The sequence below is a fragment of the Aplosporella prunicola genome (genome assembly GCF_010093885.1).
Source record: "Aplosporella prunicola CBS 121167 unplaced genomic scaffold K452scaffold_9, whole genome shotgun sequence".
Taxonomy (NCBI): Eukaryota; Fungi; Ascomycota; class Dothideomycetes; order Botryosphaeriales; family Aplosporellaceae; genus Aplosporella; species Aplosporella prunicola.
The window spans coordinates 278,530-300,110 of record NW_022983537.1 but is presented as its reverse complement, the minus strand read 5'-3'; the positions used below and the strand labels follow the sequence as shown (position 1 = coordinate 300,110).

Here is a 21,581-nt window from a genome sequence, read left to right as displayed (position 1 = left end):
TTTTTTTTTTTTGATTAATTGTTCTTGTCAACCAACAGTTTTATTCCTAATCAGCTTGCGGATCGACAGCATCCATGTCAGGTACGAGTCGCAAGATGCTTATCATTTTTATGCCTGTCTAGAACATTGTTCCAGCTCAGTCCCTTTAATAAAATGACCTGAAGATATTCTGTGTCTCGAAATCACAAATTTGCATGCAGAAAACCAAGACAGTAGTCCAGTCCGCTGTGGCGCACGAGGGTGTGGGGTATGTTGGGGGACGGAAAAGGCGCGGTCAAGGTTGCACTGCTGCTGCATGAAAAGTGAGGCGATGTCATGGGTCCGTTTAGCCTGAGAAAAGCACGAAATCAACAGTCCGACTGTTCCGGCCTGCTATAAGAGCCGCACCAGGCTGGAAGGAAGCGGGCTAGTATGTTTGTCTCCAGCTCGGCTGATTGGTTGCTGTACGGCCAATAATCCATCACGGTGCATCGATGCTGATCCGCGCTCTGGGATATGTTATATCGTGGCTGTGAACGTCAGGCGGCTCGGCGCATATTCCAAGTGACGAGTCGTAGGCGGGGATGATGTCAGACTGCCTTCCGCCAATCGGTAAGGTAAAAGATAGTATGTATGCACGCGCAGGCTTGGTCTGGACATCTGAGGACTGTGTGGCGTCGTGTACCTACTACGCACCTAGGCGCAAGATAATTTATTACTCCACGTGATGTATGATTCAAGTACCTAACTATGCCTGCGAAAGGAGTAGGGAGGGCGGGAGGGAGGGAGAGAGAGGAGAGGTAAAGATGATAGGAAAGTAGACAGATGTATTAGCTGGGTACTACAGCGTAGATGTTGCGATGCGTCTTCAGCTTCGCGTCGCGCGCGTCAGTATTAGAGACGTAGCGTATTTCAGTGATAAATATTCATTGGGTGGAGCTACCTCAGTGATAGCGTGCCGGTTCCGTGATTTAAGAAGAAAAGAAGGAAACGCGTCTATCATACCTACCCAGCGTCGTAGGCGGAAAAGAGAACCGGCCTCTTTCTCCGCGCCTTTCGTCGTCGTCGTTATTACATGATTTGTCCTCCTCTTCTTAAGTAAAGAAACAAGAAAGTGGCTGAAGGGTGTACAGGAAGGGTATACAAGCATTAAGAAAGAAGAAAGGAAAGGAAAGGAAAATAAAATAAAAGAAAAGAAATCAGAACCCGCATTAGCAGAATATGGGGGAAAAGGAATTAAAGAAAAAGAAGAAAAATAAAAATAAAAAGAAACCAACCCTTCCTCCCACATAAACCACTCACTCATTCACTCAATCACCCACTCATCCACTAAAACACCTCACTCCCCCTCCGCCCCCAACCCCTCACGATGTTTCTCCCGCTCATGCGACTTGCGCGCATCACTCCGATTGTAAGTCTTGACGCACCCCCTATACGAGCACGGATACACAGCCGCAGCCGGCCGCGCCGGACACGCCGTCTTCTGGTGCCGCTTGATGTTGCCCACCAGGTCGCGCGTTTTCGACTTGAAGCGCATCTTGCAGTCTGGGCAGACGTTCTTAGGGAGGGGGACGTGCTGTGGGCTGCTGGCGGCGCTGGTGGCGCTGGCGTAGGGAGGCTTTGTGGGCTGCAGAGGCAGGGGGTAGAGTTGTTGCTGCTGCTGGTGCTGCTGGTGCTGTTGTTGCTGTAGTGGTGGTGGTGGTGATGGGACCGCGCAGTGTTGTTGTTGTTGTTGTTGCGAGGAAGCCGGTTGCGAGGCCTCAGTCCTGCAGTCCGTAGGCGACGCAGGCGAGACCACGACATTGACGTTGTACGGCGCGGGCAACGCCTCCGCATCCAAGCCAGCCTGGTGGAAATTCCCAGGGCCGGCAGCACCCGTGGTGGCGGCGTAAGCGTCCGGGGCGCCAGTACTGCCGCTGCCGCTCCCAGACCAAGGGCTAAGGGGGCTGCCGAATAGCGGGAACCTGCTTATGTGTGTCAATCAGCCAGCCAGACAAAAGAGGTGTGCATAAAGCATCAAAGGAGGACATACACCTTCCCGCACTCCCCAAACGGAGAAAACGCGAACTCGTCGCCCAGAAAGCTGCGGTGCGTAGCAGAAATCGCAGACGCATCATCAGGGAAGCGCCAGTGCGACGGGCAGCCCGACGTCCCAGACGAAGGGATCGACGACGTCGGGGTGCTGGGGATGGCGCTTGCGCGGCGGGGGAAGAAGGGCGGGACGGCGGAGGAGCCGCCGCTGGAGTAAGCGCCGCTGGAGTAGGCGCCGCTGCTGCTGGTGCCGCCGCTGCGGCGCGAACTGCTGTTTGTGCTGGAGGACGTCGCGGTGCTGCTGGAGTATTGCGCTGGGTAGGCGGGTGGCATGCTCGAGACGGACGTATCGATGCGCATTTGGGGGCGGGGGGAGCCGGTGCGTAGGGTGTGGTGGCTGCTGCTGAGGTGGGGTGGTGCTGGGGCTGAGGCTGGCTGGGCGGAGTGCGTGGTGTAGCCGGTGCTGGTGTTGGGGGAGAGGACATTGTAGATGATGGGCGCTGGGTGGAGTTGTTCGTTTGGATGGGCTTGTAGGCGCTGCTGTGGGTTGTTGAGTGGGTTAGTGCTGTTCCATGGAGACGACAGTTCGTCCATGCCGTTGTTTGCGGTGGTCATGGCCAGGCTGTGGTCCTCGAAAGCCGATTGGTTGTGGCAAGGCGTGAATGGCGGTTGGTGGACATCGTCTAGTGAATAGATTGCCTCCTGGTTTTCATAAAAGCGGTTGAAGCCGTCATTGTTTACTGAGACATTACTCCTTCCAGGTGCAAAGGCCTGTCGCTCCGGGGTCCACGGATCCTCAGACGGATTGAAACTCTGCATCGAATACTCCGGCAAAACATGGCCAAGAGGAAAGTCGCCGGGCATCTCAGTAGGCATCGGAGGCGGCGTCGGCTGGGGCATTTCGTGGACCGAGTTGTAACAGCCTTCAAGCTCTGCATGGCGCTTCCTTTCATGATGGAGCGCAGCTGCCTGAGCAGGGGTAGGTGCGAGCGGATCCTGAGGCATCTCCACATATCCTGGTACGGTATCCTTGGGACCTTTGGCGAACGCACCAAACGGATGGAAGAAAGACCGGTTGTTCGAGGCAGAGTAGAGATGTTTGCGCGGCTGGAGAGGAAAGGATTGAGTGTGCGGAGCCATGTTCCTAGGGTGTGAAGAGGCCGAAGACCTTGACTGGGTGGGTACAAAGCGTGACATTGCTTTCTTGCAGTGACGGTAGAAGCTATCCCTGCGTCGACGAGGGGGTTCAGGCAATGGAGCAACAGAGGGAAACTGATGCTCGGGCTCGGGGAAGCGCAGCGTTTGTGGTTGAGGATGGTCAGATGGATTTCGATTGCAGCAAGGTGATGACTCCTTAGGTTCGACCGGGGTGCGAGTGGTCAGACAGTATCGTGGCTTTTCGAAGTCGTCGTCGTCGTCTTCGTCGTCAGAGCCTGGGGACGAAGGAAGGTATGCAAGCGAATGATCCGAGGCGGCGGGAAGCTGTTTAGATTTACTGCTTCGAGGGCTTTTGATGCTGAGACTAGAGTCAGCAATCAGTACAGTTCCAAGCTGGAATAGTCACTGTACCGACTGGAAGGTATAGCCTATCTCAAACTTCAGTTCCGAGCTTACACCCAGGGACATGTTGTGGGAAGGGGGTGACGGCGAGAACAGCAGCCAAAGATGTACCCGTTTCCGACAGAATGACAGGAGTGGCCGGAAAACGGGGAGTGGCGATGGTGTCGTTAAATACGACGAGACGCCGCTGGCATCGCAGGGCTTCCGGAAGAGTGGGACTAGAAGGACAGCGTCGTATGGGACGATGCCAGGGTGTTGGTGGTAGAAACCCGGAGGACTGAGGCCTACGCGTCCTTTGTCGATAGTCCTGTACTCCAGGCAAGCCTTTGCCCTCGGGGAAAGACGCCGTATGCGGGACTATGGCACGCGCCGTCAAGTCCCGATGGATGACGAAAAGAGTGACCGTCGAGCAGGTGCGCGAATTTTCATGGCCTGGAATGCTCAGACCTGAGAATCCAGACGTCCCCTGGAAGTGTGTGGTGGTCCATGGCGTGTGCCACTGAGGCGTTTGCCTTATTGCACAGCCATCTGGGGAAGGAACAGTGGCGGTGCGTGGTGGGTTCCGTGGCCCGGGGGGCCTGAATGAGCTGCTGCTGCTGCCTGAGAGCGCCTCGCTGGGCCGGCCTCATGATCGAAGGATCATGCAAGTCGGGCTGCAAAGAAGTATCAGCCTTGTTGGGAGCACAGGATCGCTTTGAAACGGGTAAAAGATATCGCTAGACGATGTCCCGACCGGAGCAGCTGGAAGAGAAGGACACGAAGTTCCCTGTTGAAGGCCAAGACTTGCTCCATCGTCCGGGGGTAGCTAGTCCTGCGATATTTCGGTTGGCCGGTGAGGTCGAAGGATGAGGTTGGAGGGGAAAACGAACATCGAGAAGACCACCGGAAAGGCAGGAAAACGGGACAAGGAAAAGCCACCCTTTTGTAATGAGGCTCTTACCCCACTCCTGTTTTCAGAAACCACAGAAGCGGTAGGTGGTATGCGCTCCCAGGTCATTTTTATGCCACAGTTACTCGGTTCTAAGGCAGAGCCACCACCCAGCAAAAGGCCATCGAATCGATCGGCCAAACGAGAGTTCACAAAAAGAATGGGCGCCTGACGGAATGGTGGTTAGTTGCATGGGCCGCCGAGCCCCATTGGCTGCGAGCAAGCCATCGGCGACTTAAGTGCAGCAGACGATGTAAGGGCTATTGAATTGCCCATGCACTATGCAGAGCGACAAGAATTCCCTCGAGCGACTTGAAACATAGAATTGAAGGAGGTTGCACTATTATCTAGAATTAAAGACGGATATGGTGAAGACGTGTTCGTGCTGGCTCGTGGGTATATCTTGCAAGGATGTTCTGGAGATAAGGACGTTTCGCGTCCCCGGAATTGGTGTTGCACGAAAGAGATCTCGTGTGACGGAGAAACAAGGTCGCATGATGCGATCTTCAGCTGGTCTGCCTCGCGCTGCAGCGCCCCTCTTTTTCCCCTCTTCATGACTTGGCGACGTGCGCCTCTTGAATTGTTGAGTTGAGCCTCTTGACTGTGCCTCTCGTGGCTCATTCAATTGTTCCGTTTGATGTAACCCACGCCGTCGTATGGTCCCGACTTTTGGTCTTGTGCGAACCAGGCTTGGAGTTTGTCGTAGCTGGCTCCGCCTTGGGTGGACGCGCCGTAGCTTCCGGTGGTAGTTGCCTCGGTTGCGTGTACCCCGGACTCCGCGCTTCGGCTAGAGCCCCATGCTCGAGATACGCTTTGCCATTGTCCTGCCTGCGCGCTCTGTTGAGATGCACCCCGGAGGTTGAAGTCAGTCACACTGTGTGTGAAAGGGAGTCGGGTTGCTTATCCGACTTACGTTGATCCTGGCTTGAGCGGAGTTTGCTGACATTATGAGCAATTGGCTATTACGAAGCAAGCGGACTTTGAGAATTTGTTCGAAGATTAAAGAAGAAGATTATCTCAGTGGTGGCGTATAGTGCGTTCGTTCTCCGTACATCCAGGGTCCGAAAAGGGAAGGTCTTCAGAAACTGGCGAGGGGTGTTTGTTCGTCTTCAAATGAAACCTCTGGGTATTTATGCGACCCATATATGGACATGCTAATAGTGCTGAGTTCCTCACAGGACTGGCACTCTCACACCAACCAACCTATCAAGAAAGCTCTGCGGACCCAGTCCTGACAAATAGAACGCCCTCTCAGAGGGAACGAAGCTTGTTGTCCAACGTCGCTTAGAAAAGACCGCTGATTAATGTGTGTCTGCCTGTCTCGCTGTTTCATGGTTTACGTGGACATCCACTTACAAGCTTCCAATATGCAGTCCACGAGACCGAAATACCGAGGTGGAGGGCGAGCACTGCTACTAACTGCAAGTTCCGGGACGCGGTTGTCGCGTCCTCTCTTTCACCGCAGTCCCATGGTCAGGTCCGTGGCCGTGGGACACAGAGAGGCGTTTCAGATGTGCAGGGCGACATGCGGAACCAAAGGGCGATGCGGTCAGCCTACCCTGATTACCACGGTCTTTTTTGCTGCAATTGCGTCGAGAGGGCGAATAATACCCGGAATTAGGGCAGAGGTGATGTGCATGGGGATAGAACCGCTTTGAACCGGCAGAGACGACGCGTCGTGCATGGAATGAGCCGCGTAAACTGGTAAAGCAAGACACTGGAATAATATTCAAGAATTTACAGCGACTTTCCCTAGCTCTTGAAAGTTTCGGTTGATTGATGTTTCGCTAGTTTCTAGTCATACGTTCCCAGTGAAGGGACATGCGGCTCGGAGTAAAGTTGAAATTGACCCTTGCAGCGGGTGGCATGGACGCCGTCTCCCGCAAGGTCTGCAAGCCCATACCCCGCCTTTTGAGCCTCAATCTTGGCGTGGTTGTTTACCGGCTCCTACGTGGCTAGGATACTAGACCGGTGAGACAAGCTCAACGGCTATAATCGTGTGGTATGGGCGGAACCGCCCTTGCCGCATCCTTGGAAGCAAACCCATAGGCTTGGGCCGGACGAACGGTGAACGATCGCAGGCCATAACTTGGAGGGCGCTTGAGGGCGCTTGGGGGCGCTTGAGAGGGCGAATGACCTACTGCATGACGCGTGTAGTTTGCCAATCCCCATCAGGTAGGATCGTGGTTCGCATGTGATGCTGTACGCTTCGGTAGTGGCCCTTCGGCAGCCGCCCTTTGCACACGTTCTGCAGTTCATATCGCCATTCCGTCGTTCTTCCGGTAGGGTGGTCCTTGGCTGGTATAGAGCCGCATATTTGTGGCCTAATTGTCCTCTATCATTTGCTACTTATCAAATTAGCCCGAAAAGAGAATAGACGTAACCCACAACTGATAAGGAGCACCATGTCTGGCAAGAGCCGCAAGATTGTGCAAATCATTCCTTTTGCTGAACCTTGCGACGGTTCGTCTCTTAACCGATGTTTATTTTTGTGATGAAGGCAATCTGGCCATCAAAGCAAGCCAGCTCAGCGGTTGACGTGCTTTCCACGCACACAGCCGAACATGTCAAGAGTCAGCACGGAGAGACTGAAGATCCGAACGCAGTTGGCCAAGGACGCGTTCAGCTTGCGTAGGTAGAATGGATCTCAGCGGCAATATACCAGCGGCCGACGCCGACGCTTCTACCGATGCTGGGGGGAAGACGTCCAGAGTCGAGATGAGCACGCGCGCCGAAGAAGCCAGGGTCATCTCAGCTCCCTCCGTCATGCACGCGCGCTCGCTCGCCCGACAAGGGTCTCGGCGCAGGCCATTGGCGTTGGCGTGGTTGGCCACGCAGCCCAGGCCCGACGCGACCATCGCGGAAAGGGCGAAGCGACAAGGCTTCATGCAGCAGCAGCAGCAGCAACAGCGGTCGGCAACGCAGTGCAGTGCAGCGCAGCGGGCGGTTCGGCGCGCACCTCAGCAATCCAGTGCAGCTGCGTCGGGCCCTCGGCGCCTCGACGGCCACGAACGCGAGGCCGCGCAGGATGACTTGTCGTAAGGCAGGGATACACACATACATGTGTGCGTATGAATGTATGTAAATATACCATAGCGCCAGTCAGCCAACCGACCTATGTATGTGCCTCTTTCAGCCTGGCGGAGAGGTGGAAGAAGCAGGCAAACGACCTTGCGCATGGCACTGCCCGTTGCCCGCTTCGGGCCAGCGTTGCAGGCTGGCTGCCTGCTTAGCTGCTAGGCTGCTAGGTTGCTAGGCTGCCAGGCTGCGTGGCTAGGCATCGCGATGCAGGTCAGAAGCGGTCAGAGAAACGGAGGGGGTTGTAGTGCGGGTGTGGCTGGCTGGCTGGCCGGTCTGCCTGGCGGCCTCCGGACATACGTCGTGGTTGGTAGGGAAAGAGTGAGGCGTGGGGTGCATGTCACGTCGTGCCGCGGCGAGCGGATTGGGAAGGGAAAGTGAGGCGGGGGGCTTGAGGCTCTGCTCGGGTGCGCTGGGTCGGCCTGCCGGTCATCTGAGCGTGTGATTTTGTTAGCGGGTGAGTGGTTGGTGATGATTGATGTGACTTGGAGAGTAAGGTACATACCATGAGCGCTTTTGTGTGCGGAGTCCGCACGTGCTTGTTTGTACGTCGTCCAATCGCTCGCGGAGATGGGTCTAGAATCATCCAAGTAGCGCGGAGCTTAGCGTCTACCATAACCAACCTCTAATAGAACTCCATCTCCAACATGGGTTTTCTCCATCTTCATTGAAAGCGTCTGCCCAAGACCGATCGAGTATATGTGTGTTCCGGGCTCAGCGTGGCTGCATTCGGCTTCAAATCAGCCTGGCAAGTAACTTTCGATAACCAATTGAAGCTGGCTCTTCGGACATTGGCGGTGCAAATAATGACAGTCTTAATAAGGGCGAGAGAACTGCTGGCTGGAGCCCTATACAAGCGTAAGCACTTCAAAGAAAGACCAAAACAACGTCTTTAACGACTTGGTCATAAATGAATAATAGAAGCAGCTACACCAGCGTCAAAGAGTACTGCCTAGAAACCAAATTCATGACGAAGCAACATCAAGCCCCCTCCCAAAAAAAAAAAACAAAAAAAAAAAAAAAAAAAAAAAAAAAAAAAAAAAAAAGGTTCTGAGACGGTCGCGACAAAAAGATAAACCCACCGCACCCACGCCCCGGGCGGAATATCCCGCACTGCGCCATTTTCTTATCTACTAACTATCGATATAAGAGCGACCAATATTAGTCGTGAAGGACAAAAAATGGTGCAAAAACACCATCACCACCACCACCAAACACCACCAAAACCAACCCCGCACACCCGCCCCTCAATATCTGCGATATCCACAGTATCTGTAGCATCTGCAGCTAGCGGTTATCACACCGCCCTAAAGTGGAGCCTCAACAAGCAGCAGCTTCTAGCCTCTGTGCAATATGACCCTCGCATGTATAACAGACGCACGCCGCGAACCGGGACGCGTTGACGTGATGCGCAGAAGCTGCTGCCGCTGCACAGTACACCGGTAAGAAAACTCACCGGCACATACGATAGCGGATGCTATGATTAGTTGCTTAGTTGGTTAGCTGGTGAGTGGTGAGTGCTTAGTGGGTTAGCAGCTGCTTGCGTGTGGCTGACCGGTGCAGCGTGCCGGTACCGGTATACTACGTACACCACGTATAGTACAGACCTTACGCTATCAGGCATCTGTCATCTGCAAGCCGTACGTACGTGGTAATCCATCCGTCGGTAGCCGGGCGCCAGCCGACTTTAGACTGCAGCAAGTTAGTAGCAGCGGGTACGGATGTACAATACAGTGTGGAGAGAGGGAGTCTTGCCGTCGCCCCGGCTTTTTTGTTGGCGACGAACTAGCTCTGCCTAGGTAATTGCCTACTACGTACGTGGTAAGTCTGTCTGGCTGGTCGTTGCCGTTGCGAGTGCGTCTTGCATATCTTCGCGGATTGCTGTGACGCGGACGCGGACGCGCTGGTTGGTTGGCTGATTGGTGGACCTAGGCCCTGGTGGTCACTGCGCCAACACCAAAACCAACACCACCATAACCACCACAACGTGCGCGCGTGTGAACGCGAAGGTTGCTGCTGTATTCTATTGTATCGCCCATACCATAGCATGGCATCACAGACCAGCCAGCAGGAGCGCGCAAGTGGTAAGGCGTCGACACAGCCTCCAACCCAGCCAAGCCAAGAAAGCCAACAATACAATACCACGCCCCTGGCCAGGGACAGGGACAGGAGGCGTAGCCGTAGCCGTTGCCGCGGCGACAGCCTCGCAGCCCTCTGCATGCATGCAACTGCAACATGGCAAGCTAGCTTAGCTACGCGGCGAAGATCTCAAGCGAGGACGTGGACGATGAAAATTTCTCGGACGTGCCTACGTAGTACGTAGTAGTAGAATGTTGGTTGTTGGTTGTGCGGACCGGACGGGAGGGCTGGGCTTAGCGACTTGATCCGCGCTCTACGTGTTCTCGCAGCCGCACTGCAGCGCGCGGGGCCATGTGAGTGACAGTGACGATACGCGTGGATGGGGATGGGCGCCAGGGTGGTCGTGGTGGTTTTCATTTTTTTCGGGATGCGTGTTTGCTTGGCTTGTATGGAAGCTTGTTGGTTGGTTTTACGGGCTTTTATGCGGTGAGCCGCCAATGACGTTCTGCGTTCTGGGAGAGTCAGTCTCGAGAGTCAGTCAGTCAGTCCCGTCCGTCGGGAGGAATTGGTCGAAAGAGCCAGCTGGCCCCATCAGTCTAAGGGGATCAACAAGGAAGCGCAAGATCAGCGAATGTTTGTTTCAACGAAAGGGAGAGCAGCGTCACGCGACAGATCAGGCCCAAGCCAATATGATTCTCGTGTCGCATGTGGAGGCTGAGAGAAAGGAACGCAGCTAGAAGCCCCCGCGAACCGGTGAGCCGTCGCCCTACGGCGCACGGCGAGTCAGTCGATCTGTGACCGGTGACCGGTCAACACGCGACGGTCAGGCCTCACCGGCGACGACGCCCCGAGAGCGACCGTCTTTTTCTGCGCCGGCTGCCTTGTCGTCGCGCCCGGCAAGGGGGGCGCACGGTATAATAGTCTTGGAGCCCGTGGTTTGTTGGTGGGTGTTGTCTTGTCCACGGCAGCAGCAAAGCAAGCAAGCAATCAAACAAGCAAGAAACGGCAAAGCAAAGCAAAGCAGAGCAAAGCAATAAGAAAGCAAAAGCAAAGCAAAACAAAACAAAACAACTTCCCGTCCGCCCGCCGTCGTCGCCGCCACAGCCGCCTCTAATTCTCGGCATCCCGATCAGCAAACATCAGCATATCAGCATATCAGCAGCATCATCAGCAGCAAGCATCCGTCCGCATCCCGACCAACAGACCGACCGACCGACCGAGCTCGCGCGCTCCCGACTCCCGAGCATATCAACCCTCCAACCCGCGTTCCGTCTCCAGCGCACGAACAAGATCATCGGTTCGCCATTCCCTGCCCGGTAAGCGAGGCGATCCGCGACACGATTGGCTGACATGTTGGGGAGAGCAGCAGCAACCATCCATCCATCCACCCATCCAACCATCCAGGCACTTTTGTGGACCTACCTACAGTACCTTACCCAAGGTTACCTACCATGGCCGCCCCCACAACCACCAACATCGTCGTCGTCAAGCCCAGCGAAGTGCCCTACGGGCCGCAGCCAAAACCCAAGGACGCCTGGCCGCGCGACCTCTTCTGAGCCCGCGCCGCCCTTCTTCGTGTTATTTCCGCGCTCCTACCCACCTACCTCTCTTCTATCTACCTACCTTAGTTGTTACCTTAGTTGTTGTTGAGGCGGCCTGTGCGCGAGCACGAAGCGCCGTTCTTCATTCTTAAGCGCCCTAGCTATTTATTATGCACGCGCGCGGGTCGAGCTGCGGCGGCGGCAGTGGTAGAGGCAGTGACGGCAAAGGCACTGGCGGCTGTAGCAGTGCGCGAAACGCCGCGGTGTTCGATCGTCGCTGCTGCTGTCGCTGTCGCTGTCGGCGGCTGCGGTGGCGCCAGCTTGTAGTGGTGGCATGGTCGTCGTCGACGCGACTGCGGGTGCGGGTGCGGGGCAGCAGCGCTCAGCTGGGTGCCGCGTCTACCACCACCACGATCATCACCTCCACGAGCACGACCGGTATGCGCGCGCGCCCGCTGCTGCCACTGCCGCTGCCGCTGACGGCGTCGCCGCGTTGCCGCCGCTTGGTGCGGAAACCTACCGTCTACTATCTATCTTCTACTATCGCCTTGCTGCTGCTGCGCGGCTGTTGCGCGCTGAAACGCGCCCTCTTCACACAACAACAGCAGCAGCAGGCATCGGCCACAGCAATAATGAACACCAACCTAGCTTCGCACCGTCTTGTCTCCGTCTTGTCTTGTCTCAGCGTGGATGTCTACAAACTTAGCCGCAGTCGCTTACACACACCCACATACACATACCTAATCCGTATCTCGGCCTGAACATCGATCATCAATCACATCGCATCACATCGCCCCGCCCCACATACATACGCGGACCTGATTGGTCGCTGCCCGTGATGGCTTGCTTACACCACCACCACCACCACCTCACCCATCCATCCGCAAATCCAGCCATACCCGCGCGCTCAGCTCCCTACCCACGTACGTAAATATACACACACACACACACACATACATAGCAACACCCCATAATATCCACCAGTAAGCGCGCGCGCCCGAACGCCCGCGCGCCTGGGATTTTCAGCCTGATGCGCGCGGCGCGCAGTGTCTGCCTACCTGACTGACTGACTACCGCGCCCTGCTCTGCACGACGTCGCGCCGCTGCTCCTGCTGCTCCTGCTGCCTCTGGTGCCTCTACCTAGCTCCGCCCCCGCCTCCGCCTCCGCCTCCGCCGTCACTGACACAACCGCAAACGCCTAGGTAGCTACCTAGGCTAGGCAGAAAGCCCCTCCGGCGGCGCGCACTGTGCTACGCCAACCTACCCAGGTAGGCAAGTGCCGCAAGTGCCGCTGCCGCACCCAGCCACGCACTAACTATCCACGGCGCTAACGACGGGCGGGTCGCGGCGCCTGTGCTTACCTCGTGCCGCGCCGTGCTGTGCTGTGTAGGTAGTCAGACTCAGAGCCTTATGCTCTGCCGCTGCCTTATGCGCCGCTGCTCTGCCCACTGCGCCGGACCCGCCAAGCCGGCAGGAGCAGTAAGAATAGCGCACAGGCGCGCGCGCGGGAGCCGCCGTGTGGGGGCTGCTGTCTGCCTTGCCTTGCCTTGTTGGTGTGTGAGGTGAGGGAGGGAGGGAGGGAGGAAGGGTATAAGAAGGGCGGGTGTGCGCGGGAAGGGAGAGGGCAGAGACAGAACATACAACATACAGAACATACAAATCAGACAGACGGACAGACGACTTCGCTGTTCATATTGTTTACCTATCTATCTACCTATCTACCTATCTACCTACCTACCTACCTACCTACCTACCTACCTACCTACCTACCTACGATTCTTCAACTTTCAACTCTATTGAGCGGACGGACATACACAGATACATCCCTACCTACGACACTTCAGCCTTTTGTTGTCGTCAAACACCTACATATATACATACATACCGCCGCCGCGAACGCATACCTAGTCAGTGCGTGCATACAGACGACCACCACACAACAACCAACCACCAACAACCACCACCACCACAACCATCAAAATGGCCATCACAACCACAAAGACAACAAAGACGACGCTCCCCTTCCACCCCTACCCACGGTACCCCACCATCACAACAACCATCATCAGCAGCAACAAGAAGAAGGCCAAGCAAACGCTCTGGGTCCCCCGTCCCACGCCCACCCGCCCCGTCCTCTCCAAGCCGCCTCCCCCGCCCCAGGGCACCAAGAGCGGCGAGCCGGCTTGGCCCAGGGATCCGTATCATGGGGGGCCGCCGAGGGGGCTGTGAGCTGTGTGCTGTGCTAAGGGGAAGAGTTGAGGGGATGGGAAATTGAGGGGGATGTGAAAGGATGAGGGAGGATGGGACGAGTGAGGCGTTTAGGTTTGGGGTTAGGGTCGGGTGCATCAGGCATTGGGCTTGGGTTTGGAGTTGGATGCTTACATACATACTTAGGTAGATAGGGTTTGGGTGCGCAAGCACGTTCCTCTCTTTCTTTGCTTCGTTGTTTGTGTAGGAGTTTGGGAGTGTGGGAGTTTGTGTGTGCGTGCTGATGGGAAGAAAGATGTGCGAGAGGCAGAGGGCAGGACGTAGGAGTTACAACCAAAAATACTTTCTACCTCTCGCAACGCAGTCATAGCCACCCTACCCCCCGCGCCAACAAACACAAACACAATCATCAGTCATAACCGCACGCAACGCTCCTCTACTCCCGCTTCCCAAACGCCTTATCGAACCCCGTGAGCGTAAACCTATACCGCACATTATCATTCTTATACACGCGCTCAACCGCCTCCTTGCACCCCTCCTCCGAAATATCAATCGTCTGGACCCAGCTCTTAATCTTCTGCTTCGCCGCAAGCTCCAACATCTCAATCATCTCGGGGCGGTTTCCGATGTGCGACGCGCCCATGTAGCAGCCGTTGGTGGCGAAGATCTGGGCCTGGAAGGCCGGCAGCGGGTTGTCAGGGAAGCCCACCATGTGAAAGGTCCCGTTGACCTTGAGGACTGAGAAGTACTCCGCCAGGTCGAACTTGTCAGTCGCGTCGGCTGTGTTGATCACGAAGTCCAGCTGGAATTTGTACGGCTCGGCCCAGTTTTTTTCTTTGGTGCAGATGAACTCTTTCGCTCCCAGCGCGAGCGCGTCGTCTTTCTTGCCCGGCGAGTGCGAGATCGCGTATACTTCGGCGCCTAGGGCCTTGGCCCATAGGATTCCGAAGTGGCCGAGTCCGCCGCTGTGCGCGTGGTTAGTGCTGTTGTTTACTGCGCAGGGGCCTTAGAGGCGTCTCTTACATTCCGATTATGCCGACCTTCTTCCCCGGCCCCGCGCCCAGCCTCTTAAGCGGACTATACGTAGTCAAGCCAGCACACAGCATGGGCGCCGCAAGCGCCGTATCCAGACCATCCGGGATCTTGAAGGTAAAGTATTCATGGGCGCGGATATGGCTGGCATAGCCGCCCTGCGAGATGGTGCCGTCCGGGTAGGGCGCGCCGTACGTGTCGACGGACTTGGGGCAGTAGTTCTCTTGGTCGGCCTTGCAGTTGGCGCAGGTGAGGTCGGCGCTGATCTGCGCGCCCACGCCTACCCGGTCGCCCACCTTGATCGTCGTCACGTCTTTGCCTACCCGCACCGCCCGCCCCACTACCTCGTGCCCCACGCACAGCGGCAGCGGGATGTCCGACCCCCAGCCCCCCGTGATGGTGTGCACGTCCGAGGCGCACACGCCGCAGGCGTCAATGGCGACGTCGATGTCGCGGTCCTCGAAGGGCTTGAGCTTGATCTGTGCGGGAGGATGTTTAGCTTCGTGGTGGCGCTTGGGAGCGAGGAGCGAGAGTAACGGACCTCCCTCTTCTCAAACGTGCTCCAGTTCTTGATGTCAGTGACGCAGAAGCCCTCGGCGGTCTCGGGGTAAGGCATTGTGGCAGAATTGGGGTGGGAAAAAGCGGCTATCGAGGTATAATTTGACAGGAAAATGGCGGAAAAATAGTGTTGGTGGAAAAGCCCAGAGAGGAGGGGGAGGGGCTTCGGCTTATGAATGCGCGCAGAAGCCCTCACACCCCGGGTGATATCATTTCCTGTCACGGCCAAGATGGCCCCGATGCATGAGGTGTAGGCGGCACGGCGGGTCTTGCGCGCGGTAGTGCCATGGGCTCGTCGAGACTGCTAGAGTATCTCCGGCATGGCACAAGGGCAGGCACCGTCGATGATGCTGCGCCGACGTCGCCCTGTCGCATCGCATCGCATCGCGTCGCGTCGCCGTCTGCTGCCAGCCAGCGGCGAGGAGGCCTGTCTGCTCGAGCGTATATACTCCGTATAGCTGCTCGCTCCCTTCTGGCAGCGTGCCTCGCGGTGTAGACACGCCTCGTCCGAAACCGTCTTTTTTGGTGGAGCTCGCGCAAAGGAGCATCAAGGGCCGGGGGACGTCATTACTTTTGCCACCAATCAGCTACGGCAGACGCATGGGCAGGCGTGCCAGAAAGGGATGACGAGAGGGGGATTGGCGCGGCCGTCTGCGCCGTCGCCGCGCTAGCAAAGTGTCGTCCGCGTATCGGCTTCCCACCTGCCTGTCCAAGTGTTGAATCCATGACGCGCTTTGCGCTCGACGTTGGAGAGTTGGCTGCTTCTTCCCCGCCATTTTCCCGCCTCGGCTCACCTTCCCGCTAGCCGGCCATCGCTCGTCTGTCACATCCCACTCCCGGCTGCAGCCATACCATATGGAATTTGGAATCTTATTACCCGACGCGCGACGTGCCAGAGAAGAGCCTCCACCCACTCGAGGCGGGGTGAAGCTTCGTTAAGGTCCCCTTTCGGAAATAAATGGACGAGACCGAAATGAACTGGAAGGAAATAATGCGACTGCGACTGGAGAAAGGGAAATATTGCGGGAGAAAAGAACTAGACGAAGCATGCGCGAAACCAAAATCCTTACCTTAGTCCTACTTACCTTCTTCTTTTCCTTCATCAGCGCACCTACAAAGCACCACACCGCCCCACGAGCCACAGCAGCGCAGCGCAAGCCAGCACGCGTCCTAGCAGAACGGAGAATCACAGGCACGCGCGCTACCCCAAGCCCTCAGAGCGCAGCGCGCACAGCAGGCGCAGTGGGCGCAACACACGGGCAGCTCGCGATCGAGCGGGCACGCCAAAACGCCTTGCAAAAGCCACATCCGCTTGGGCGCAAAGCGAGAGCGCACGCCCTGACGCACGCAGCACGACGCGCAGCGGCCGACGCGCAGCTTTATATAGCAGCAGACGCACACGCTGCCTGGGTAGCAAGTATCCGGCGACGCTGTGTGAGTGGTCTCCACAGCCTGTTCTCACAATGACATACGACTGTTACTGGAGACAGGTGCGCGGGCGGCAGGGCGGACGGGTGGGCGGAATGACGGCTGACTGACTCGCGCTGTGCCTCCGCGCTGTAAACTGAGGTGCGTCTCCGGGTCTCGGGCGGGGGCTCCGCTGGGTTGCCGGTGGTAAGGCTGGAGCTGGGGCTGAGATTGATGGAAGGATGGAGGGAGTGTGGTGGTTTGGTTTGGGTAATTGGACATGAGAGTGCCTGGGTATGTACGTGTGTTTAAAGATGTGGTGAGACATCATGGTGCCGTGGCACTGTGGATGGACGGGTTGGGGGTGCCGGATCCGTTCTATTGAGCCGCCGCAGACATCACCACCTCCTGTGGACAGCAGAGTAGAGCAAAGCAGAGTCGAGCAGAGCGGAGCGCAAGAACGCGAGCTCTCTACTCGTAGGTAGGGAACATCTATCCGCCAGCCCGCCATTCCGCTCCGCCGTTCCTACGGCGTCCGCAGCGTTGTCTACGGATTTTATTTGTATCTGCGAGGCTCCCTGCTCCCACGCTGCCTGGCTGCCGCTCTTTCCGCTCACCGCGCATCCCGCTCGGCCCGTTCGCTCCACTGCCCAGTAGGTCGCAATCAGTAATCCGCAGGGAAGCACATGGCTGTCTCTCCAGCGATGACTAACTAGGCAAACCTCGCGGGTGGTGCAATCGCACCAACAAGCTGCGCGGTTGGGATCCGCGTTGTAGGCGTGCGTGTGGGAGAAAAAGCCCCCACCCGCCAGTATCGCATCCATAGCACGACGCGCATACGACTGGCCCCCAGCACAACCAAAGCCGCGACGTTAATCCGCACGGAAGGTCCTGCGGGCCGCAGACCGCAGTCAAGGGGAACTACAAACAAAGTCTGGGACGGGACGTCGGGACGAGGCCATGATAACCGTGGTTCGTTGGTTGTGGTGGTGGTACGGAGTCCAGTGGCAATATGGAGCGCAGGGCCCGCAGTTTTGGATAGACAATCGCTGGGGCGTGGGGCGTGGAGGTGGGCGGAGTGGAGCGAGTACGGATAGGCAGCAGGTCACTGCCGGTCTGGGGGAGGGATTACAACAGCGTGCGCGCGTGCGAGCGACGAAAAACGGCAGGTGTGAGGCTGTTCATGCCCACTGTGGGCGATAATCTTTGGGCTGTGCAGGTGTTGTTGTTGGCGCATCATCACCACGGCCGAGGTTGGACGTGGGAGGTATTGTACAATATCTCTTCGCTGTCGCACACCGGCCACAATGGGCCCGGCGATGCGCATACATAGCTATGGTACAATACCTACGTGTACATACTGCTGGGTCAGCTGCACGGGCCGGCGTTGCGTGCGTCACGACAGACAGACGGACGGCGTGCGGAGAACGCGCGGCTCCTGTGAACCGATCGAGGCCTGCGAACCCCGCCGTGCCCGCCCCGCCCCGCGCCGTCCGCTCCGCGCTCATGGACCAGAGATGCGCCGAGACTGCCCCTTTTTAAACAACCCTCTGAATGGGTAGAGTAGAGTAGAGTAGGTATGGGGAAAGCCGGAAACATAAAACATTGTGTTCCCCCAGCGTTGGGCAAGAAGAGGTGGATTGACGAGGGATTGGCGGCGCAAGAGGCGTCATCGAGGATGTGCACCCAACATGGTCACGGAATGTTGGCCAGGTGTTGTCGAGACTGGAGGAAAAGGCAGCGTTATCAGGTATCGGTCACTAAGATTTTCGGCTTGGCCTGAATCATCTAGAAGCGCCACAAGCCGCCCGACGCCACGAGCATGACGCGGTTCGGTCGATCAGCAGGGAAGAGACAGGGGAGCAAGTGGGCATGGGGTTTAAGCTTCCCTGCCTTCTGCAGGGTCAAGGGCCAGCGTGCGCCGTGATGCTGCGTCATTTTACATGCTCGCTGCCGTTTATTAGGGAAGGGACCGGCCTTTCTGGCCTTACCGCAACTTTCAGGCTCGTCAAGCTGCCCACACCCCCTTCGGTTGGCTGTCTCTGTCGCCCGTTCAAATCCCTCGCATTCCCCGCGCGCCGCCTCTCTCCTGTCCAATACACGAACTGAAACGCACATCTCTCACCCACTCACGCAGCATGGGTTTCATCGCGCGCGTCTTCGGGACCATCCCGTATGGCCTGGCTTTCTGCTGCGCCGCCATCGTTCTCGGCTTCTACTCGTACTTCCTCGCCGTCCTGTCCGACCGGGACCGTCCCATCCCGACGTGGGAAAAGGCCGTCGAAGGCATTTCCGGCGCCGGCGTCTTCTACACCCTCGTGGCCTGCGTCCTGACGCCGTGCTTTGGCGGCGTTAGCTTCCTGGCCTTCCTGTGCATGGTCCTCGACGTTGCCTTTTGCGGCGCCTTTATTGCCCTGGCCGTCCTGACGCGTGACGGCCTGGGCGCCTGCACCGGCACCATCGACACGCCCTTGGGCAAGGGTAATGCCGAGACGGGCGAGGGCTACGGCAGCAAGGGCTTCGGCGTGAACAACGGCGAGAACGCTACCTACCAAGCCCGGTTCGGCACGGCCTGCATGTTCAACAAGGCCTGCTGCGCCGTCTCGATCATTGGAGCGTAAGTCGGAACCAAACTAAAAAATCACATGGCCACACTACACCCCTAGGGCCTCCCTGACAAAAAAGATTGCTAACACTCCCCGCACAGCGTGCTGTTCCTCCTCTGCGCTGTTGTCGAGTTCTTCCTGGCCCGCCGCCACAAGAAGGAAAGCCGCTTCGGCCCGTCGCCGGCCAACAACTACACGTCGGGCACGGGCAAGGGCCCCTTCTGGAAGCGCAACAAGACGGCGCCCAAGAGCCCGGACTCGGAACTCGGAACGTATGGCGCCGGTGCTCCCGCTTCGCTCGCTCCCACTAACAACGTCGACACGCGCCCTAGCGCCGACACGGCTTACACCGGCTCTACCGTCGGCGCAAACGACAACAACTACGGCGGCAACTACAAGCCCGATAACCGCACCTCCGGCTACTACACCCAGCCTACTGGCACCGCTATGGGTAACCCTTACGGCTACGATAAGAGCGCTTATTAAGCCACTGCTGTGTTCGAAACCTCCCCGACGACGACGACGGCGACGACGTCCCTGCCGCCGCGAAATCCATCACTACCGCTACCGCTGCCGCCGCCGCCGTCGCCGTTTAGAATAGCACCGCCATCACCAGCTCCATCACGCGATTGTTACACCACACCGTCTCCACAAATAGCAATCTCCACAACAACAACCATCAACAACAAAACCACCACCCACTACGCCTAATGTCGCGCCCCCACCAGGGGCGCCGTGTATTATGAAATTGCAGCAGTATACCACCACCGCGCTGCGGCGCGGTTCATGACCTCGACCGGGTGCTTCAATCTGCCGCAGTAACGCAATCCAGAGGTAAAAGCTTGGATTGCCGCGATGATTGCGTTGCGCAGAGGAGCGAGCCCGGCTGAGCTAGAGGGTGAGATGGGGGATTGGATCACCCCAGTACCACACCACACCACCTAATGAATGGATGAGCGTAATGAAGAATATTGATTTTGAGAGCTGGTGTGTTTTGCTGTGCTGTGCTGAGTGCTTGACTTGTGCGTGCTTGACTTCCAATGTGCGCTTCTATTGCGAGTGCTGGCTACCTAGGGGTGTATATTGTAATTGTTTTAGCCGTCTCTGTCCGTGTCTGTGACCGTGTCTGTATGCTGCTATCTTTATTTCTGGTCGTTTTTAGCACACGCGCGAGACGCACACTGCAATATGCGCATCCGCACGCGCCTGTGCGTGCCTGCTTAACCATATTGTCCATAATTCTCCTGTTTAGCCGTGATTTCCATCTTCCCCTCCTTAACCGTATGATTATCTCGTTATCTCTCCAATATCCCCCTGCGCATCCCCCTCCCGCCTGCGCCGCTGGAATCAGGAGCGCCTGGTCTAGCGCTTGCTGTGCTAGGTACGGGTGTGCAGACTCCCAATCAGTGCCTGGCTTTGTGGGCACCGTGCTGGTTTCGTTTGCCGTCGAGGCCGGTGCGTTGGTCTGCTGGCTTGTGGGTTTAGGGCGCATGGGATATAGGGCGCGTGGTGCGCTGGCTGATTTGTGTGTGTGTGTGTGTGTGTGTGTGTGTGTGTGTTTGTGTGTGTGTGTGTGTGTGTGTCGCGTGGAAATCTCTGCTTGTTTGCCCAAGCCTGCTTGGGTTCTTGCTTTTGCTGTGCCCAGTCTTGCGGTTGTGCTGATGGGCGGAGAGCTTGCTGTCGTGGATAAGAGTGCGGCGCGTGACGGGTGGATGGGTGAGAGGTGGATTGCTTGGCTGGCTGGCGGGGCGGTGGTGCATTGGGAGTATGGTGGGGGAGAGAGCGACGCACCAGCAAGCAGCGTGGCCACTCACTCAGCGGCAGCAGCCTTCCCGCGCCCTCTCCCACGGCCCCTCGCCCTCCCAGCACCGCGCCCTCTGCCCGCGCCACCACGGCCCGCAGCCGCCCCAGCAGCACCGCCCCTCTTCCTAACCCCACCTCTGGCCGCTCCGGCACTGGTCCTCCGTCCCGCGCCCCCAGACCCGCCCTCCTCCTTCCTCAACTCCTCCACAAACCCCATCAACAAGCCTTCAAGGCCCTCGTTCCGCCGCGCAAGCAGCAACACGTCTTCGGTGCGCACTTGGGCGCGGCCGGCGTGGCGTGCGAATGCCGCCAGGTCCCGCGCTGCGGACTGGATCTGCGTGTAGACGAGCTCGGTGAAGGCGCCGATGAATTGCGGCGTTGTGCTGAAGGCGTGGTGGAGGCAGGTGTCGTCGATGTGGGCGCCGAGGGAGAGCCAGAGGGCGGATTTGAGCGCCTGTGGTCGGGATGTTAGTGGGGTGCGTGGGTGTGGGTGTGGGTGGGGGAGGGGATGGGAGCGTACTTCTTCCTTGGTGGTGCTGGGGTCGGTGGGCGTGCTGGCCATTTTGGTTGTGTGTTTGGGTTGTTTGAACGGTTTGACTTGTTTGGTGACGGTGGTGATGATAGTGGTGGTGGTGGAGTGAGCAACAGGTGGATAGCACTCGCAGTGGCTGGTTGCGGAGCGGAGCGCGCAGCTGTGGGTGGATTGGATTGTATCGAATTGTTGTGTCGAGAGAACTGGGTCGCGACGACGCGTCGGAAGGATGATGTCGG

General features: G+C 57.5%; 9 protein-coding genes across 9 annotated transcripts; 3 read left to right on the top strand and 6 right to left on the bottom strand.

Annotated features, from left to right (window-relative positions):
• Positions 1 to 1,318: 1,318 nt before the first annotated feature.
• On the bottom strand, positions 1,319 to 3,636 carry K452DRAFT_307398 (uncharacterized protein; the record flags this gene model as incomplete). Its single annotated transcript, XM_033543067.1, has 3 exons — positions 1,319 to 1,943; positions 2,012 to 3,561; positions 3,625 to 3,636. 3 exons carry the CDS (start codon positions 3,634 to 3,636, stop codon positions 1,319 to 1,321), a joined length of 2,187 nt encoding a protein of 728 aa, XP_033398943.1.
• Positions 3,637 to 6,947: 3,311 nt separating this feature from the next.
• On the top strand, positions 6,948 to 7,728 carry K452DRAFT_167791 (uncharacterized protein). The gene has a single exon (XM_033535754.1). The coding sequence runs from the start codon at positions 7,139 to 7,141 to the stop codon at positions 7,538 to 7,540; it is 402 nt and encodes a 133-aa protein (XP_033398942.1). The 5' UTR covers positions 6,948 to 7,138; the 3' UTR covers positions 7,541 to 7,728.
• A 1,442-nt stretch (positions 7,729 to 9,170) lies between these two features.
• K452DRAFT_167766 (uncharacterized protein) lies at positions 9,171 to 9,974 on the bottom strand. Its single transcript, XM_033535753.1, has one exon. It carries the CDS (start codon positions 9,794 to 9,796, stop codon positions 9,362 to 9,364), a length of 435 nt encoding a protein of 144 aa, XP_033398941.1. The 5' UTR covers positions 9,797 to 9,974; the 3' UTR covers positions 9,171 to 9,361.
• A 1,131-nt stretch (positions 9,975 to 11,105) lies between these two features.
• K452DRAFT_167752 (uncharacterized protein) lies at positions 11,106 to 12,277 on the top strand. Its single transcript, XM_033535752.1, has one exon. The coding sequence runs from the start codon at positions 11,367 to 11,369 to the stop codon at positions 11,955 to 11,957; it is 591 nt and encodes a 196-aa protein (XP_033398940.1). The 5' UTR covers positions 11,106 to 11,366; the 3' UTR covers positions 11,958 to 12,277.
• Positions 12,278 to 12,977: 700 nt separating this feature from the next.
• Positions 12,978 to 13,712, bottom strand: K452DRAFT_167721 (uncharacterized protein). The gene has a single exon (XM_033535751.1). It carries the CDS (start codon positions 13,582 to 13,584, stop codon positions 13,105 to 13,107), a length of 480 nt encoding a protein of 159 aa, XP_033398939.1. The 5' UTR covers positions 13,585 to 13,712; the 3' UTR covers positions 12,978 to 13,104.
• A 128-nt stretch (positions 13,713 to 13,840) lies between these two features.
• K452DRAFT_225328 (uncharacterized protein) lies at positions 13,841 to 15,052 on the bottom strand (the record flags this gene model as incomplete). Its single annotated transcript, XM_033536741.1, has 3 exons — positions 13,841 to 14,369; positions 14,428 to 14,915; positions 14,978 to 15,052. 3 exons carry the CDS (start codon positions 15,050 to 15,052, stop codon positions 13,841 to 13,843), a joined length of 1,092 nt encoding a protein of 363 aa, XP_033398938.1.
• Positions 15,053 to 16,383: 1,331 nt separating this feature from the next.
• On the bottom strand, positions 16,384 to 16,743 carry K452DRAFT_286049 (uncharacterized protein). Its single transcript, XM_033540220.1, has one exon. It carries the CDS (start codon positions 16,681 to 16,683, stop codon positions 16,453 to 16,455), a length of 231 nt encoding a protein of 76 aa, XP_033398937.1. The 5' UTR covers positions 16,684 to 16,743; the 3' UTR covers positions 16,384 to 16,452.
• A 1,660-nt stretch (positions 16,744 to 18,403) lies between these two features.
• Positions 18,404 to 19,493, top strand: K452DRAFT_317416 (uncharacterized protein; the record flags this gene model as incomplete). The annotated part of the gene is made up of 2 exons (XM_033544064.1): positions 18,404 to 19,018; positions 19,109 to 19,493. The coding sequence occupies exons 1-2, from the start codon at positions 18,540 to 18,542 to the stop codon at positions 19,491 to 19,493; spliced, it is 864 nt and encodes a 287-aa protein (XP_033398936.1). The 5' UTR covers positions 18,404 to 18,539.
• A 1,167-nt stretch (positions 19,494 to 20,660) lies between these two features.
• On the bottom strand, positions 20,661 to 21,372 carry K452DRAFT_317415 (uncharacterized protein; the record flags this gene model as incomplete). The annotated part of the gene is made up of 2 exons (XM_033544063.1): positions 20,661 to 21,264; positions 21,331 to 21,372. 2 exons carry the CDS (start codon positions 21,370 to 21,372, stop codon positions 20,818 to 20,820), a joined length of 489 nt encoding a protein of 162 aa, XP_033398935.1. The 3' UTR covers positions 20,661 to 20,817.
• Positions 21,373 to 21,581: the final 209 nt, after the last annotated feature.